Raw genomic sequence first — 20,675 nt, 5'->3', positions numbered from 1 at the left:
AAAGCAAAACAAACCAAAATCCTACAAAAACCCTAAACATACAGTTATTTTAAGTGGGATTCATAAAATTACTTAAAAAGCACTAAGGGAGAAGACTAGATTTAGCAAGTTAAAATTCTTGATTTCCCAGATTTTGCAAGTCTCAGTTAAGTTTCATTCGAAAACTAAGAAAAGCATTATGTCTTACAGTTTTAATCTGTGGCAATTTTTTAGGAAACAATGCCCAGGCCTTAAAAAATGTATATATTCAAAGACGTCTGTGTATTGTTTCATTTGTACAGTTACTTCCATAGGAATTCTTCCTTTCTTTACAGATATTTATTCACATTAGGGGATCACTGATCTAAGGTAGATTTAGAAGAAAGACTCCATTAGTGTGCATGAAGTAAGAGACTAAAGATTTGATCATTAGATTGTGATGTGTTATAAAAAACAGTTGAGGCAAGTGAAAAAAAGAATAAAAATACACGCTGAAACTTTTAAAAAAAGTATATAGTTTTAACATGAAATGTGTCAATATTAAAAACTACTTTATATTTGAATAATATTATACTAATATTTTTATGGTTGCTAGAGACCTGTCTAAATCAAAGAAGTTCTGTTTGAATTAGATGGATTTAGTGTAGTTGACCCTATGTTCTCATAGCAGCATAAGCAGAACTGGCTGTTGGTGGTTCTGGTCCTGCTCTGTTCTTCCCTTTTCTCCCACCCCTGGTTACACAGCCCCACTCCTTCTGCTTTGTTGCCGGATTGCTCTGTGTTCCTTCTGAGAACCATTTGTTTGTGGGAGTGGGGAAGTGTGCATGAGTTTGTCACTAGTTGAACATGCTGAAATAGCTCAGCTGCAGAGGCGCGTGAGCCCTGCAGCCAAGACAAAGGGAGTAGTAGGGACTTTGTGGCTGGTGCAGGGCAAGAGGGTTGGGATCTTGAAAGCAGTGAGACTGGCTTTGGCTGATGTGGAGCTGCAGCTTCTTTGTTTCAGCATTTATATGATGAGAGCTAAAACTGCTTATTTGCCTGTCATTTGAGTCTTCAACACTAAGGCTGAAAATAAGTCAATAGGGTGAAGTTCTGGACTTGCAAGCAGCTTACAATAGGGTAATCTATATACTAGCTTTGTATGTATTAACTTTCTATTGTAACTCCTACAATATGGCATGTACAAGGAGCGCAAGGCATTTCACACAAAGTAAGCTATGTGAGATGTGCTGCAATGGAAGCATGTATGCACGAGCTGCTAATATAAGGTAAAGGTGCAACAATATAAATTCACATGCCATACTGCTGTCCAGTAAACTGTTCCTGTATTCACATATTTACATTTCATTATCCTGCTAACTTCTCCGTTTCAGCCAGTAACACTTGGGCAGAAGCTGCTTCAATCTCATTATAAATTCTGAATACCATGTATGAACTGGAATTTTATCGTCTTGTCAGATATGAGAAGTTTTGGAGGATTTGAAAATGAAATGTTTTCTTTCTCTCTGAACCAAACTTGCAAAAACATCTAATTAGCACTTTGAGGAGAAAGTGGAAATAAGAGTCAGGCTTTTGAGCTCCACTGTTCAGAGTTTTTCTTACTACTTAGAGTTAAATGCAAATAATAAAGGCTAATTGTTTTATTATGATAATTCAATATTGTTTTAAATTTCAACTGTCTCTCTGCAGATCACAGATTGATAGGTACTGGTATATTCTAGAGCAGCTTCTAACTTCACGTCTTGACTTCTATGAATGTATTAGCTGGCATGGTTGGAGTTTATTACTGAAACATCTGTTTAATCCATTATGATGTTTGCTTGTTTATACTTGCAATACCACGAGAATGTGCTCATTCTGTTAAAATGCCTGTGTGCTTATATGGGATGGCCCTCCACCTGTTCATCTTGTGAATCAAGTACAGGGAAAATGTTCCTGTTCTCTTTCTCCCTCCCTCTAATTCATAGAACATTGCATGTTCATCCAAAGCTAATGGGAAAAAGTCACTTTTGAATTTCTGGCAACGTTGGGAGACAGAAATTTTTGATTCAAAAGTAAAGCAATCCTAGTAAGATAAAATGAAGAACAAGTAATGTCTGGTTTCTCAGGGATGTGTCCTGTATCCCAAAATCGGATTAACCTCAACGTGCACATGTGCTAGCTCTTGCATGCTTGATTGAGAGCCAGCAGTATTCTGTGGAGAAAATAACCTGAATGGCAAATATCTTGCAAACGCTGAGCACAGAGGAGCCATGAAGGCTGTAAGGAGCTGGGAACTGTTGAACTTGTAGCACAGTGTTTCTGCCAGTGGATAATGGGCTTTTTCTTTTGAACTTGTTCAGCTCAGCCCTTCATTCTCCCCAAACTTAGAAGAGCTTTGTATCTCTGAAATCTCCAGCTCTCTAAAGCCCGCTGTTGTGAGGAGCAGTCAGTGGAAAAAGAGTGACTACTAAAGCTTCCTTAGGTACTTCCTTAGGTAGTTTTAATTTCTAACTGTGGTAGAAGGAGAATACAGTTAAAAAACCCCCAAAACATAAATAGTTTTAAAAATACACAGTCTTGCTTGAAGCAAGCAATACACCTGTTGAAAATACATCTGGGGAAACAAAATGAAGGCTACAACTGGGCTATTTTAGATTAAGCAAGAGAAAATACTAGTATTGTATGTGACAGTTAAGCTACATAACTAATTACTGTCTTTTCAGTGGAAATAGCCAAGAAATAAAGTCCAGGAAGAGCCAAGGCAAAATAAACAAACACAGAAATTGCAGCACTAATTTACCTTAAGATGTTAGGTGCAATGTATTAAACTATCAGAAGTGTTGCTCAGTGGGTATCAATACTGCTAATAATTTTAATGCCATGGAAATGTAATTTAAAGAACAGAGGGGGTGAATTGTTCCCGCCATTAAAAAGGGAACTGATGATGATATTTACTTCTAATAAACACTTTATGCTTTTGTCCATATTTAGTTCTATGTTCAAATGATTTTAAATATTTTTGATAAAAGAAGACTATTTCTCCATTGCTGTAGCATGGTCAGTGTAGCTTAATATACTTTTTACATTTTAGACAGCTGAGCATAGCTAAGTTTCCAGTTCAATCTTTCTTTGAGACATAAAATGAGTAACTCCTGTAGTAACTGCGGGTAGTTCTTAAAAAAAATAACCAACCAACAAAAACCAAACCCCCAAACTTGTGCCAATGAAAGGGATGACTCGGTCCTTTCATGTGAATAGGGTTATAGCACCACTTCCTTCTTCTTTTCTTTTTTTTTTTTTAAATAGTTGTGGAATTTACAAAGGAAAATCTGCACAGATTTCTTCCCATAGAACTACTTGAATTCCAGATGTCTGGCTAGTGAAACACACATTTGCATTCATTTAATAGTCTTGAACAAATTTACATTATGATACTAATAAAAGTATTTTCTAGTGGACTCTTGAGTGTTCTGATGTTAACTATATTTTCATTGTGGTACTTTGCAAAACATATGTTAATGCTGTACCAAATGAAATGTAAATCACCAGTCATTCTTAAACCAACTTATAAAAATATTCTGACACCTGGAAATATTTTTACATAGCAATGAAGGTTTCTGATTGGGATTTAGTTGAGGAGTTGTAATATGCTTGCCTGAATAAGTCCTTACATAAAAAAGGTGAAGTAACATACCCATTGTATGTCGTAATTCTAAATGTTTCTAGTGACAATTTCAGGTGTAACTCTTTGATTATATTTAGTAAATAAGAGGTAGTATAAGAAATAGAGTTGAGTCTTCTCATGCTACTAGTTATATTCTTGTTTGTTGGCTGAATACAAGAAAGGAGTGAGAAAGCACTGCAAGCAAATGTGAAAGAGCTTCTCCCCAAGGAAGCCATTTGCTAGGTACTAATTACAGACTGGTTTAAAATCTGCAATATATAATCATTAAAACAGTGGGTATTCTTGTTCTTTGTGCAGATGTCTTACCCTGATTTGTGTTTTGCTAAATTCTCAATACTTTCTTTTGGCAGTATTTGTTTTCACGTGATCATACACTAAGAAAGTGTTTGTGTTGTATTTGTTACCTTTCAGTTTCAGTCTATGGAGAGGAGGGGGAGAGATGGGAATGACAGACATTAAAGATGTACTATACTCCAAACTGCAAGACTAGATTTCTATTGAATTATTTGTGATGTGAGTAACCAATAATTAAACTATAAATCTTTTTACGTCCTTTTCTACTCTATTTTTATATGAATCTTCAGGAAGAGGACTTTAGGGGAAAAAATATTAAAAATGAAGTCCTATGTTTTTGTCCGAGATTGGAAATGAACACAAAAAACCCTGCTCTCTTTACTTCACAGATACCATGCTAATTTTGAAAGAATTTTGGTTTTAAGCTTGTCCTGATGTTAAGTACTTTGTAGAATACTCATATAGCACAGCATATTTCTTACATGGAGTCAATGAGCTTTTATTACCCCTGTGCAGGCACAGGCTTTCCAGTTCTTCAGACAGTGAAGATTGCCTAGAACAAACATCACTTATAACTTCCATGCAAAATTTTGAGGTTTTGGTTGTTTTGTAAAATAAGTACATCCAACTTCTTTTTCTTTCTCTCTCTGTGTAGGACCTCTGTTACTGATCTTGGAACAAACAACTTAGTGTATTTCCAAGAAAAATACATCTGTGGCCTTGGCTGTTGAGAATAATTGTAATAAGCTCCAAAGGATTCTGTAAGGGAGAGGGTAGAATGTATGAAATACATTGTATGGAGCCTACTTTGGAATGATAACAGTGGAGATGTAGCAAAGAATAATAATTGAATACCTCTTTCAAGTTATAGATCTGCAATACTATGAATGGGTGTGGAGATCATTAACACTGATTTTTGTTAACTGTCCTCTGTCACTTTCACATTCATGTTCTGTGTTGTGCACTGTGTCAAGAAGTAAAATGGAATTGAAAACTGAAAGAGAGATGTTAAAAATACTTAAATACATGTTTTTCTTTGGAGAGTATACTTCTCTTCATACCCACAAAGTAACTAATTCCCTGTATTAAAGAAAAAAAAATTGTTGCCTTGTATGTAATTTAATCTTACCAAGTATCTTGGACCATGGAATAAGCCCCATATATTTCACAATTTTGGAGAAAGTGAAATCACCACCCTTGGGAGATTAAGAGGTCCAATTTTATTTGCAAAGTGATGTTTGTCTTTTCAGTAGTGCTCAGGGCTGTGGTCAGTACTTGGCCAATGCAAATAAAACTTCCTTGGCGTGCACACAGCCTACAAAGTAACTTGGAATATGCCATGGTGGAGGCAGTGAGAATAGGAAGTGAAGGAGGACATGACTGCTTCTTTAAGATTACATTCTGCCTGAATGCAGTGCCTGATTTGTATCTATTTATTTGTTTTCCTCTTTGCTTATCTTGACATTAGTATAGTCTGATAATATAGTCTGATGTGAAGGTGGGGGGAAGGAAATATTTCTGTAGCTTTTGTTAAAGGAAGCTTTTTTCCCAAAAACTATTCGGTAACAGTTTCTCCGGCCTGCATGCCCCAGTCATTATTAAAGGCTGCTTATGAAGCATTTTATTAGCATACTGGGTATGCTAATCTCTGTATAGATGACCTTGTTTTGATCATGGTGAAATAGGAAAACTTAAAAATATTTTTCTTAATGCAAATCCTTAAACTAAATGAGGGATGGACAAAAAATGAACACTTGATTTATTGTAAGTTAAGCTACTCTTACAAGCAATCATCACCCTTTATTTTAACAGTTTGTTGACAGCAGCTTTTGAAGTGTTACCTTTCAATGTAGGAAGGCTGCAAAGAAGAATATTAGTGAGAAATTATTTTTTGCTTATGAATATAAAGGTTAGGAATACAAAATGAGCTGTCAATTTCCTTCAATAAATGTGTTAATATCCTTATTGTCTGTTATCAAAAGATAAAAAAGGATTACTTTTTGGAAGTCTTAATGGCTTTATCCTAGTGGCTAATAACTGAATATGCTTTTAACAGATTAACTTTGATAATGACTGAGAATACCTTAAAAATAAATAAATAAATGTAACCTTCAGATACTCCTGATTATTAGAACAATATAAGCATAAAAAGGCTTATGATTGTTGTATCTTTTTCCATGTACAATATCAGACTTTTAGGGATTTGCATGTTTGTCAGTATTCTAAAAGTGTAAAGATAACCCTGCATCTTATTTTTGTCAAGTTGCTGAAGTCTTTGTTTCAGTCTGCTGTTCTTAATAAAACTTGATCTCATAGTTTCTACTAAAAATTGTGGTGTTTTGTTTTAGTTTTCTGTGTAGCTTCTCTTTTTTTAAATTCATTTGTTTTGTTTGGTTTTGGTTTGTTAAAGGCAAAGGCATGATTGTCTTCATAGTTCCTGTAACATTTAATTTTCCTTTCTTAGATGCTTTAAATTGGAGATTACTTAGTTTCAGTTGTGTGAGTATGCTTAAACTTGATATCACAGAATCGTAGAATGGTTTGGGTTGGAAGGCAAGTTAAAGATCATCCAGTTCTGACCTCTTTGCCACAGGCAGGGGCACCTTCTAGTAGACCATGTTGCTCAAAGCCCGATCCAGCCTGGCCTTGAACACTGCCAGGGATGGGGCAGCCACAGCTTCTCTGGACAGCCTATTCCAATGTCTCACCACCCTCACAGTAAAGAACTTTTCTCATATCTAGTCTAAATGTACCCTTTTCAGCTTAAAACCTTGGTCTGTCACTACATGACCTTGTAAAAAGTCCCTCTCCAGCTTTCTTGTAGGCCACCTTTAGGTATTGGAAGGCTGCTAGAAGGTCTCCCTAGAGCCTTGTCTTCTCCATGCTGAACAAACCCAACACTATCAGCCTGTCTTCATAGAAGTGCTCCAGCCCTCTAAGCATCCTCCTGGCCCTCCTCTGCACTTGCTCAAGCAGGTTCATATCCCTCTTAAGTTGGGGGCCCCAGAGCTGGACACAGTACTCGGGGTGGGGTCTCACAAGAGCAGAGTAGAGGGGCAGAATCCCCTTCCACAATCTGCTGGTCATGCTGCTTTTGATGCAACCCAGCATATGGTTGGCTTTCTGGGCTGCAAATATGTGCTGCTGGGTGATGTTGAGCTTCTCATAACAAACAACCCAAAGTTCTTTTCTTCAGGGCTGCTCTCAATCCAGTCTCTGCTCAGCCTCTCTTTGTGCTTGGGATTGCCTGACCCAGGTGCAGGACATTGCACTTGCTCTTGTTGAGCCACTGACCCACTGTCAAGGCTGTCCAGGTCCCTCTGAATGGTATCCCTTTCCTCTACACCACACAGCTTGGTGTCATCGGCAAACTTGCTGAGGGCACGCTCAATCCCACAGTCCATGTTGTCAGCAAAGACGTTTGACAGCACCGGTCCCAATACTGACCCCTCAGGAACACCACTTGTCACAGACCTCCACTTGGAGATCAAGCTGTTGACAACAACTCTTTGAGTGTGACAATCCAGCCAATTCCTTATCCACCAAGTGGTTCCTCTGTCAAAGCTATGCCTCTCCAGTTTAGAGACGAGAATGTCATGCAGGACAGTGTCAAATGCTCTGCAGAAGGCTAGATAGATGATGTCAGTTGATCTTCCCTTATCCACCAGTGTAGCCCTGTCATACAAGACCACCAAATTTGTCAGGCATGATTTGCAGTAGTGAAGCCATGTTGGTGTCGCAAATTGTGTCCTTATTTTCTATGTGCCTTAGTGTAGTTTTCAGGAGGATCTGCTCCACGATCTTGCTGGTACCAAGGTGAAACTAACGGGCCTGTAGATGCATGGGATCTGTCAGTGCAGTCGTACTGTTGGCAGAAAAAGGAGTTTATTTCAGTTGCTGTTCTGACAGCTATTCCTGTGTGTCATAGCAATAAAATAGATACAGATCTAATTCTGACCTGTACTAGAGGGAGGTGCTTGTGCAGGCCCACAGCTGTAGCTACATTATAGGACAGATTTGCTGATTGACAGAGGGCAACAGCATCCTGACTGCTTCCTTTGCATCAGAGGCATAGGGTGACCTGTAGCGAAAGAAGAGTCTCTGAGTCCCTTTTGTAGAGATCTCAAACTCTGAATGGAAGAGGAAGATCTCAGTATTTTATAGTATTGCCAGCTAGGCAGCTTTTAAGCCTTTTTGTAATGAAAATGTGAGGAAGCAATGCTTCTTCCCGCAAATGCTGCTGTGGAGTCTGCTGTGATAATCTGACACTAGGGCCAGATTGACAGAGTGCCAGACTGTATGCTCCAGCTTCATCACTGTAAAGTGGAAGATATGACTGTATGCCTTCCCCCCCCCGCCTCTTATTTTTGTTTAGTTTTTCTTCTTCCTTTCTCTTCTAGCCATAGATCCCCTAAGAAATGCATTGCTGTTGCTTTACTGATGTAGTAGAACTCTAATCTGTTGGTTTAGTTAGTCTTTTATTACAGGTAACAGAGGTAATGTGTGTATCCTGTGTTGGATTTTTTAAAATATAAGATCTATCAGATGTTAAAAGTGGAAGATTTTCTCTGTCAGTAAACAAAAGGCCCAGTGATTTTGTTGACTAAGTTTCAAGGAGGTTTACATGCTCTTCTTTCTTCTGCCATGTCTGTACAAAAAAAAAAATCAAAAAACATAAGACTAAAAAAAGGGAGAGCAAAAAGAGAACAGTTTTGCAGGGTCGTGGTTTAGAGTGGTTTCTTTTTCCAGTCAGTGAAATATTTGATAATAGCAATTCTATCTTGTTGGCCAGCTGCTGAAAATCTAGGATTGTTTTGGTCACTTTTCTTGAGCATACAAGCTCATCTTCTCTGGGGACAGTGATAAAGGGTTTCAATGGTTTTAGGCATTATTTACCTTTTTTATGCTTCCATCATTTTCATTTTTCTATTATCTTTTACAACCTTTTAAGGGTATATTTTGATTAACCTTTAATGGGTATTGTTATAGAACTAACCCTCAAAGTGACAAGTATTGTAACTTGACAACTTGATGTAACTTGATTTGACCAAAGCATTACTTTGGTAGTGTCTTTTCACTCTGCTAAACTTTTATAGCTGTATCCAGTGTTGCTTGGCAAGCAATGGCCAACACTAAAGTTATCTTGTTTCCCTTTGTGAAGTAGACTATGAATTCAGAAACTCCAGAAATTCTTAGCAAAATATTTTAATTGATTATTAGCCTAAGTTGCTTTAATTTAGATGGGTATTTATTTATTTACGAGTTTTGAGAAGCAGCATTGTACACTGCTGTGGCATGAAGAATATCTTATCTAGATTTAATTCCAGTTCCAAATGAAGCCATGCACCTTTTCTTTTCCTTACCCTTCCCACCCCCTCTTCCAGCACAAGGTACCCACTTTATTCACAAATTCACTTGATGGACTAGCATAGGAGTTGGTGAGAATCATTTCAGCTGTGAGGCTGTTGTCTGTGGAGCCCCCCGTCACCCTTTCTGGTATTACAGTAATGTAAGTAGTGAAAGAAGCAGGGGATTATGAAGGCACCAAGGATAGTTAATGACTAAAACATTTAGAAGCTATCCTAGAGTATGAATTATTTTCTTGTATTTATAGTCCCAGTGATGGCAGATGAGCCATCTACCCATGCCTTGGAAAAGCAGTCCCAGTTTTCTAGCCAGCTGATATGTGGCTTTAGCCTTAATTGCAAAAGAATTGGACATTCAGTGTTTGCAACTGAAATAAGTGAGACCATGTGAACAAGTTTTCAATTGTGTAAAAAAAACTAGGTACTTCAAGATGAAATGCTGATGGTTTTGGGACTTAAATACTCAAGATCGTCAGTATTTAGAAAGTGGTTGTCCTGGTTTGAGCAGTAGCAGTCATTTTTCTCCTTCTTGGTAGCTGGTGCAGTGCTGTGTTTTGACTTTTGGGCTCAAACCAGGACAGTGCTCTTTACAGTTTGCCATTTATAGTATACACTTTATATAGAAATTTATGGAGATTTTACGATAAACAATGAATTTCTTATGCTGTGGTGATGAGCATAGCAGATAAAGTCAGTAGTAAGTTAATTCACAAAAAGTTTTTTATAGTGATGTGCAATAAATAAGGCACGGGCTAATCAACTGATGAGGAGAGGAGAAAAAAATACTAATTAGCTGAATGTTAAGCTTATAGTTTTGTCCTGGGTTCAGCAGGGGCAGTCATTTTTTCTCCTTCTTGGTAGTGGTGTAGTGCTGTGTTTTGACTTCTGGGCTGGGAGCGCTGCTGATAGTATGTATGTTTTTAGTTACTGCTCAAATGTTTACTCTGATCAAGGACTTTCTGAGCCTCATGCTCTGCCAGGGAGGAGGGGAGGCCGGGAGGAAGCAGAGATAGGACACCTGACCCAGGCTAGCCAAAGAGGTATTCTATACCACAGCACATCATGTCCAGGATGTAACCGAGAGTTACCTGGAAGGGTTAGTGCTCTGGGGGGTTGGAGGAGGTATCAATTTTTGCTTGGTTGAGCAGGGTGGTGTGAGTTATTGGTCAGCAGCTGGTGAAGTGTTGTATTGTCTTCACTTGTTATTGGCTTTATCGTTATTATTATTATTGGTGGTAGCAGTAGTGATTTGTGTTATACCTTAGTTATTAAACTGTTCTTATCTCAACCCGTGGGAACTACATTCTTTGGATTCTCCTTCCCAACTCTCTGGGAGTTGGGGGAGCAAGGGGGCGAGTGAGTGCACGAGCTGTGTGGCTGGGTTTAAACCAAGACAAGTTTCAATGTGAGTAAGGTCCTGGTTAAGATAGTATGTGGTGGTGTAGTTAAAGGTTATTTTCTAGTGCATGTATGTAAGCAGGTTACTTATGAGATTGCACGTGAAACACTGATAGCGTTTAACTTCAGAGTGTTTTACAGAGTAGGCAGTATTATTGTAGTGTTTTCAATGTGTAGCTTCTTAGATTCAAATTGATTATAGGTTGCTTTTTAGCATCAATTTTATTGATACTGTAATCTTCTCAGGGATGGAATTACCTTTACTTTGCTCTTTTCTTTCAGTCAGAAATAGAACTGCTGGCACTAGTATCCATAATTACATTGGATAGTCAATAAAGGAGTTATGGTAGGCACTTTTTCCAGTGGGTATTGTTTGCTGATGGCTTTTCTTTGTGACTTATGAATCATCTTCAACTTCAGATCTTCTCCAGTCATTACTGGTTCCATCAATGCTCTCTTAATTCAGATTTCTCCCTTGTCATGGCTTACACCTGATGTTTACCTTTCTTGACTCTTCATTCCAGGGTCTACCTAGCTCCAGCTTGTCCAGGTGTGGTGGTGTTCTCTCTTTCTGGGTCTTCTACCCTCATATATGTTCTCTAACATTAACAGTGGATGAATTGAGAGTACTGGGGAAAAATGCTCTGGTTTTGATTCTAGCTCGATTTATAACATTAAAAAGAGGTAGTTAAAGTTAAAAAGATGTACTGAGGGACTTCGTCTGTGTACTTGTTGAACTAATATACATGTGGAAAGTTTTCAATAGCTTGTTGCTTGTCTGCATTTGGATGGATTTGCACAAGAACGATACTGAGGGGTACAAACTGATACTGAGGCCTCCTGTCACATTTCAGTTACTGATTTGCATATATAGGGCCCTACTTTAAATGTTTTTAAAGTTAATAACATAGAATATTTTCCCCTAACCTTGTTTTGGAAATGTTTGAGTTTTCCTTCTGAAGCTGAAATATACTAGATAATTTTATGAGACCATAAACTTACTTTAAACAAAAATTTTAGCAGCTGTAAACAGGAACTTATGAAGGCAAGTTATGGGCAACTTAGGGCTTCCAGCTTTGTCAATATAGTGTCTAAGCTTGCTGCAGGCAGTTTCTAATGCTATTTTAAAATATTCTTAAATAAAATCTGTTTTACAGTAAGAGCATAATTGCATACCATTAAGCTAATACTGTTTTCAGTCTTATTATGTAGGATTGTAATGCGTAAAGGTTGGAATTTCAGGTATACATTAGGTTTAGTTTTATTTTTTTCTATAGCTTTTTGTTTCTTTTTAGGATTGGTGTCTTATTACTTGCCAGTAGTTTAGTGGGAGAAGATAATTGGCTGTTTTCTGTTGCAGGCAAGTAGAAGAGTGTGGACTGTAGGTTGCTCCAATGTGAGATTAATAACATGACTGTATCAAAGCTGTAATCTTGGCAGTGTTTCTCTAGACATATTTCAAATTGGTTACACCCATCCTTTGGCTACACAATGCAGGGCTTTAGTTCTTAAGACTGAATTATATTTACAGGGATGATGCAGCCAATCTCCCTGTTGCTGCATCATATGTTTCTTATGATTTATTATCCATGTGTTCATTCTTACACACTGGTTACTGCCTTTTGAAATTCATAGTCCTTCATCTAGAATGTTGTTTCTTCTGCAGGCATGGAAGTGTTTTGTAGTTGCAGTAGATGTCTCAGCAATGGACTTCTGGGTTTCTAGAATGAAGTATTGCTTTGAGTGATCAAGCCTTAAAGATGAAATGTTTACTGTCTTGTTTAAAGAGTACAACACAGTACTGCTGTATTAGGACAGACTTAATAAAACACTTCTGTAAATAGTTTAAAACTAATTTTTCTGTGGTAGAAATTATATTTGGTGAATACTTTGTCTAAAATGCATAGTCAGTACTGAATTAAGACAGATCTACCTTGGCCAATATCTTGTTCTGCATAAAAGAAGGCTGGGTAAAGAAGAGAGGTTATTAAGTAGGACTATATCAAATGAAACCTCACTAGAGGATGCTCCCTGCCTCTCAAAATGCACAGTGAATGCAGTTCCTGAGCGATGAGTGGAGTCATCGCATTTAACAGGCGTGAATTTTTTTTATTCCATGAATGCTTATTACTCTGTGAGCCCAACATAACCTTTTAGTATCTATTGTGAGGTGTCCCTGCCCATGGCAGGGGGGTTGGAAGTAGATGATCTTGAGGTCCTTTCCAATCCTAAATATTCTATGATTCTATGATAACATTTAATTGCAAGAATTACTGTGACCTAAATTTACAGTGTATAAAGAGCAACTTCTGATAGTTTTGTACCTGTTATGCTTTAATTTAATTTGGCATCTTCTAGACTGTGAACAATCTTTCATACTTGTATTGTTCAGAGTACTACAGCCAGAGGTCTTAGTGCAGCAGTGTATTCAAAATACTGTTAGCTTTCATGGTCAGGATGCTATGCACCTGTCCATATACCTTCTATATAAATTTGCAGTTTTATATCAAATTTTTTATGCACTTTTTTTTTTGCTCTGGTATTATGTAACTGTTGTTACTGTATCTTTTTTCTCAGCCAGTTTTGCTATGCAGAATTTCAGCTTAGCTTTGATCAAAGGCATTTATGTTAAAGAATCCTTTAAAATAAAATATGTATCTAGGTTGATGATTCGTCGCAGTTGAGACAGCACTCTTTGAAAAGAACAATGTTATTAAGTTTGATAGAAATGGTGATTTGCTTTTAACTACAAATGTGCTGCCAAGCCGTGTGGTAATGATTGCTCAGTATAATACATTTTTTTAAAATGTTTCAGATAGCTTAATTTAATCTGTTTGTTGTCAGGCTTCATCATTTGTGGGAGGTTTGGGGGGTTGGGTTTTGATTGAGGGTTTTTTTTTCCCCTACTTCTAGTTGTTGACCTACTTGTCTGTTTTATGAATAAAAATAGTTTTTCTCCTTTATTGACAGTCTGCCTGTGTAAACTAAAACAGTCTTGGACTAAGAACTTTTTCTAATAATTTATATTCCCTTGAAGGTTTTCAGATGAATTTCCAATTAGAGCAGGAAGGCCAAATGGTGTAAATGTTGCTATGATAAGCAGATGGGAGATTTAAAAGGCAGTAAAATATAAACAGATTGAGGAGCTTTAATATTAGACAGTATGTTTGCTGTCAAACATCCATTTAATTTGCTTGTTAGAAGCTAGAACCTAGGCTGGCCATTTTTCATATTCATATTTCATTTTCCTTTCTGAAAAGGAATGGAAATACGGTATTTGATTGACCTAGTTTATCTTCTAGTTTGAAACTAAGTTAAACATACAAATGTTAATTCCCTTCAAAGGTGCTGAATACACTTCAAATTATAGAACCACTTATTTGGTAACTAGATTCTTTAAATTTGATTTGGTTGAGTTATTATTGTAGATGTTATTTATAATCATATTTTCTATTAATAAAGTATAATAGAGATGCTGTATCACTTTTGTTGAATTGGAGAACAGTAAGTGGAAGTTTCATGCGCTGATACCGATGTAGAAACATAATCCTATCATAAGTATCACTGTGTAAGAGAATACTTTGTTGCAATACATATTTATGTTTTCATGACATAAATCTTTAGTACATTAAATCTTTCTAATGTCTTCCATTTCAATTGCATTAATTTTTTTAAACCGGCCTGACAGCTATGCTGGTTCATTTTAGCACCTGCCATGGTGTGCTTTTGATTTACTGTTTGTAAATGTCTCTTTTGTCATTTTCAGATGCAGTTTTGACTTAGCTCAGTCCTCTTTACAAGTTTTCATAATTTGTGATATCTGTCCTTGATTGTAGTTTGTCTAATGGGGCAATACAGGTACTATTGTCTTGCTCAGTGTTTTGAAAACACATTAGTCTTTATTTTGAGAACCTTGCTGTGTTCTTACTTTGCAGATTATGCTCAAGTCCACCAAAGGCTTATGTCTGTTTTCAGTACATTTGCTACCCTTGCATAATTTCACTAAGTGACATACTAACAAAAGAGAAATGTGAGCTATTTGGTTCTGAGAGGAATGCAGACTAGTTGCTTTTTATTTCTTTAGCTTCTCTTTTAGTTAATACAGAATGGTAATGAATGAAATTATTGCTTTGGCTTGCTTTTTCTTCAAGAGAGATTTGGAATACTTCTTAAAGTCTTTTCCAAGTATCATTCATTGTATTGCTCTGGAGAGTGCTTTTAATCATATTTTTTGTCCAGTTGCAAGTAGGCAATATTATGTGAAGATGTTTTCCATAAAAGATTTTATACAATTTTCAGGTTTTATTTTCTTTGTATTTTATGACATTTTGTTATGGGTTTTGGGGTTGGTTTTTTTTTTGCATGAAGTATGTAGTATGTTGTTTATTGAAAATGAAAGTTCTGTAAGAATATTGCATTCAGGTTTATTACTTCTTAATTGTTCATTTTGCTCTGCTTCTTTACAATTCTATATATATGCTGTTAATTTTTCAAGATACAAGTTTTATTGAGAAAATGTAAGGTTAAATAACAAGCAACATTTTCTTTAATGTTTCTCTTGGTGCTGTACAGAGGTGTAAAACCATTTTAGAGGTTTATTTTTCATGGGAAAATGTAATGACACGCATGCAAGTTACTTGCTGTACTTTGTGAATGTTTGCCATGTTGTCTCTTGGTTGTGATAGTGAAGCATTAATGTAGCAATTACCTTGATAATGAGTGGTCAGATGTTAAAAGCTTTCTGACAATTTGATATATGACTTTGGCATTAGCTAGCTACTTGTTCATTTTCAAGAAGCTTACCACCAATTAGGTTTGCCTAGTTGCATGAAGCAGAGCCTCAGACTGTGTAAATTTCGAGCCTGTCACTTCCTGTGATTGCTGGATTCAGGACATGTTATTGAGAATGCCGTATTTTCGGAGGCTTTTTGTATTCTGTTCACAGTGTTTGCTAAGCAGGAACTGTAGCTAAAAATAACTAAAATGAATCTCTCTGTCTCTCTTTCTCACTGCAGGATGACGTAGCTTTGCTTAGGATTTATCAGCTAAGCAGAAAATGAGCTTAACATCCTGGTTTTTGGTGAGCAGTGGAGGCACCCGCCACAGGCTGCCACGAGAAATGATTTTTGTTGGAAGAGATGACTGTGAGCTGATGTTACAGGTAATTGCATCAGCCTTCCTTGTGCAACTTCTCAGATTGTGAACTTAATGCACTGGTTTTATATTCCTTTTGAAAATTAAATTCCCCAGATGTTGGTTGAGCAATCACATTAATCTTTTGTGTTCACAGAAAAAAGTTAGTTTAAATACATTGCTATCAATCATACACTTGCTAAGTATAGAGGATCACATTTTCTTCATATAAATCACATACCAAATGCAAGAATAGAAGATGAAATAAATTTTGCAGTATGATCAGTGAAGTAGACTGCCTGCTCCCTAAAATGTGATAATGCTAAGTGCACTGTATACTTTTGAAAAGAGCTTTCTTTTTCTGCAACTTGTAATCTAATTTAATCACATGATTCAAGTCTATCCCCAAGTCCTGGTCTTGTTGTACAAAGGCAAATGAAATTAGTAGAGTACTTCTCTGTCTCTAAGGAAGTTGAATGACTCAGTCTCAGTAATGGTTTCAGTGGAACTGTAAAAATACAAGTCTTAATCAAGATAGTTTGATACTTTAGTAGCTTCCTCAACGTTGAGGATCACTGTGCGGAACTCTTTAGAGATGTGTAACTGTATTATTACGTAGACACAATGCATTCACTTTGCCCACTCAAAGCTATAGTCCTCCAAGCTGCTTCTTTATGGTATATGCATTTTTTAATGGTTAACAGTAATATTTTGGGAGTTTCTTCTTGAATTATTGTCTTTGCTGTAGAGCTCTTTATTAGTTCTGAAGTTTACTCTTTTTTTCCTCAACTTTTCTGACCATTCAATAAAATATTTTCGTTTGGAAATTTTGTTCCAAGGAGTTGTGAGTGCAGCCATTAATGGCCAAAACAGAATCTGACTTGCAAATAAAGTGCCTAGAAACCTATCTTTATCTGTATTACCCAGAATGTAATATCTCTAAGTAAACTGCGTTTGGTTCTCAACCTCAGAAGACATCCAAAGACTTTATGAATGGTATACTTTGTCCTGTTAGAAAGTAATTGAAAGTAGTCTTAATGTCTCTTTAAACACAGTCAGAATGATGTCTTGGTGATTTATGTAAGAAGTATTAAAAAAACCCCAAACAATGCAACGCACACACACACAAAACTCACAAAAAAAACCAACCCCACTGATTCCTGCCCAAAAGATTATAAGCAAAAAATGAAAATGCTTTTATTTTGCCATTAGTTTGTTGTAATGAGTGGATGTCTCTGAATAAGGGAGCCTTTTCTTCCTTCAGTCTCCCATCTGGTGTCTTTAGAGTGAAGCTGAATAGTCAAGCATTTATTACCTTGTGTTACAAAACTTCAGTCATGATCACCTTCAAAAGTAACTGCCTCTTTGATTAATATTGTGGATAGATTCTAGTCATTTACAAATGTTATTTGTCGTGTATTGACCTTACAGTTTGTAAAAAGAATTAAGGGGGCTGGGATTTTTCAAGAATATTCTCTTTAGCCTGCTGTTAGGTCTACATGCCAGCATGGCTGTAACACAACATGCTGTTTCAGGAGGAGGAGCCCACCAAAGAGAATCTAATAATGTGTTCTTGTTCTGTATGTATGCCTCTTTGTGTAGGACCTTCCTTTCCACTCTTGACAACTTGGTTGTTCCCATACTGCAAAGCATGTGGACAATGCATGATAAAGAAAGCAGATTTTAATGCTTTTATTCATAATCTCCTGTCAGAAAACATGTTATAAAAGCCTTATTAAAATAATTACAGCTATGTTGCATGCTTGATAGACTTAGACCTCAGATCTGTCTCTAACATTGCTCTTCTAAGAAGTTTTGTTTGTGTCTGGGAATACAGATTTGTTTTAAATGTGTTATTTTGTAAATATGCTCAAACATAGCCTTTCTATTTAGCTAGCTGCTCCAGTGCACCACCCTGCTTGTGGATAAATATCATATTTTCCCCTTCTTTCACCATTATGTTTAGAAAACTATTTGAATCTTAATGGGGAAATCATCTCCAAGGTAAAATAATCTACACCATTCATATCAAAATTATTCCAAAATAATACTATTTTCTGTACTCTGTGTATTTTCTCAATAGTCTGGGTTGAAGAGTCTTTGTCTATTATTAATGCCAATTTATTTTAACTGGGGATGGTGTTTTCTGTATAGTCCTACAGCTGTTAGCACAATTACTCTGTGTTTTTTATTATTTCTGCAGTCAGATAGATAAATGTTTTTACTGGCTCTGGCTGGGTTCCAGGGAATATTCTTTTTAGAGGGTGTTATGGAACAATGTTTCATATTTGTAACCAAAACACACCAGTGTGACCATCACACCAGTATTTTAGTTACTGCTGAGCAGTGTGTACAGTTTCAAGGCATTCTCTCTGGCTCTCCTTTTTCTACACACGTGACTATGGGGGTGCAGAAGAAGTTGAGAGGGAATGCAGTCAGGACAGCTGACCCAAACTGACCAGTGACATAGTTCACACTATATAATGACATGCTCAGCAATAAAAACTGAGGGAGATGGCTTTGAGGAAGGTAACTGCTGCTCAATGTCTGTCTGGGCATTCTCCTGCTTGTGGGAAGTGATGAGTGATTGCCTTTGCATCACTTAATTTCTCTTATTTTTATTTTCTTCTTCCCCTTTCCTTCACTGCTTAACTTATATTTAACTTGTCCCATGAGTTTTCTTGCTTTTGCTCTTCCTGTTGTATCCCCCATCTCACTGGGGCAAGGGCGAGTGAACAGCTGTATGCTGATCAGCTGCTAGCCAGGGAACCACAGTCTTACAAAAACTAGCTCAGTCCTCAAATTTGAACGGAAGGCTGGAATAATAAATCAAAAGAAAAAATGGCATCTGTAAAGATTGTCTGCAATGAATAAAAAATGTGTCCAATTATATGCTAGTAATCCAAGACTGAGGAGAACCTTAATGTTCTGCAGAACTTCAGGTTTCTCTAATAGCCACAGACTAGAATACTCATGCTTACTGTTTCAGAAGATGTGACAAAATACCGTGAAATGCTAAGAATCTTTCTGTGTGCTTTTTATTTTAGTTTATTTTTGAAGACTGAAGCACACATATAGATAATAAAATAATTGATTGCTAAGAAAATATATATTTGAATAATTGAAAAAAGTTCAGAAAATGTTCCTAGGTAAAGAGAATGTAATTCTTGTGCTTGCTTTACTGCATCACTTGAGTGTGGAAAAGAGTTATCTCTGCTTGACACTCTAGGTTCATCAGAACACCCACATCAGTGAATTTGATTTTATTGAGAAAGCTTGTTTTTGCCTGAGGTTACTAAGTTAGTATAAAATGAACCATACTGGTATATCTCCATCATTAAGAACACTTAACTAATATACTGTACCAGTGCAGCTTTTATTGGCATCGACCTAGTCATTCATTTGTCACTCTCTTCCTTAATTCTCTCTCCCCCTGCCTACTCCCCTTATATCCAGCCACCCTTCCAGCCCCACAAGACTGCAGAGCAAACTGGCTCAAAGGAGAAGTCTAAAAACAAAATAGTATACCCAGGAGATGACTGATTTCACTTCTTTAAGTGAAGTAGTCAGAAGATGGCATTGAAAGGAAGTATAAGAAAGTAAACTAAAGAGAAGGAAGGAAAATATAGTAGCAAGTCCTGAGGAGGAAGGAGATGATAAATGTGGGATTCTGAGAAGAGAAAGCATTTTCTTAGGAGTCATGATTGTATGTTCTGATGTCTTGAATAAGCTAATGTACTGTGATAATCTGGGACTCCTATAATAAACAGACTGCAGGTGTTGGTTCAGAAACAACCACTGATGTCTCAGTTGGATATTTGCCATTGACAGTGTTATATAGTCCTGAACAATGCATTTGAGTAGCAAGGACAGCAGATGCAAACTGAAACTGAAAAGAATGCTGTGAGAAGAAATTTGCTGCTATGTAATCATGTCAGGAGACTGCACTACCAGAATTACCAGCAAACAGACTTTGAGATGAAGTGTGGACAGCTGGGGAGGAGGAGCTTTGGGCTCCATCCAGTCAGGTGGTCTTCTAGATGTCAAGGTGCTGACCACATGCATGCATGAAGAAAGCATACATCCAACCCCACCTCTTCCTTGCTTGCAGTCAGCACCTTGGGCTGCAAATACTTGGTCATGGGCAAGTTTTAAAAGAGGGACTTAGTTGTTAGGGAGTTGATGTTCTTGGAAGAAATAATAACAAGGATTATTCCTGATATATGGGTTGACATTTGGATGTAAAATAAAATAGATAGGTTAAGTGCTGAAGTCTTAAGGAACAACTGATAATGAGGGTCAGAACTTGTGGGGAATAGTTGGAATATTCCTCATGAATTACTATTTGTGGGGATTACTATTCCCATGGGAATAGTAATTCAGGAACTGCTCAGACGTTTAGTGAAGAGGCTATACCTAATTTGTTTACAAAATTGACATCAAGGAGAAACAATTTAAATACGTGCATACTCTGTTAAGTATCCCAGATGCATGACAGGAAATTATGTGTCTTAGGAAAAATAGCAATGCCACAGAATTGTATTTATGTTTTGAAAGATGCATGTAGTTAAAGACTGAGAGAGAAATAAAGATGGAGTTGCTGATGTTATATTAAACATCAGTGAAGCTGTTGTTTTTAGGTGAACTGAAAAAAAACCATATTTGGATAAGGTATGTCTGGATCTGACTTATAATCACATTTTGGTAAACATTAAGGAAATAATTCTTATGAATTAATTGTAGGATTCTCTGTTGGTAGCCAGGGGCAGAGTTTGGTGTAGTTAGAAATTTATTTCTTTTTTTATATGTGGGATTTAGTAATGCAATTTGAATAAATG

The 20,675-nt window shown here is 36.8% G+C and overlaps 1 protein-coding gene across 1 annotated transcript in view; it reads left to right on the top strand.

Moving 5' to 3' along the window:
- CEP170 (centrosomal protein 170) overlaps positions 1-20,675 on the top strand; it is a 99,256-nt gene that overhangs the window by 9,866 nt on the left and 68,715 nt on the right. The window contains exon 2 of the mRNA XM_034060651.1: positions 15,720-15,865. Within this exon, the coding sequence (XP_033916542.1) occupies positions 15,761-15,865 (105 nt within the window). The 5' untranslated portion in view covers positions 15,720-15,760. The remainder of the gene's footprint in view (positions 1-15,719; positions 15,866-20,675) is intronic.

Source organism: Melopsittacus undulatus, chromosome 3 (assembly GCF_012275295.1).
Source record: "Melopsittacus undulatus isolate bMelUnd1 chromosome 3, bMelUnd1.mat.Z, whole genome shotgun sequence".
Lineage (NCBI taxonomy): Eukaryota > Metazoa > Chordata > Aves > Psittaciformes > Psittaculidae > Melopsittacus > Melopsittacus undulatus.
The sequence above is the reverse complement of the archived record's forward strand: the minus strand, read 5'-3'. Positions and strand labels throughout refer to the sequence as shown.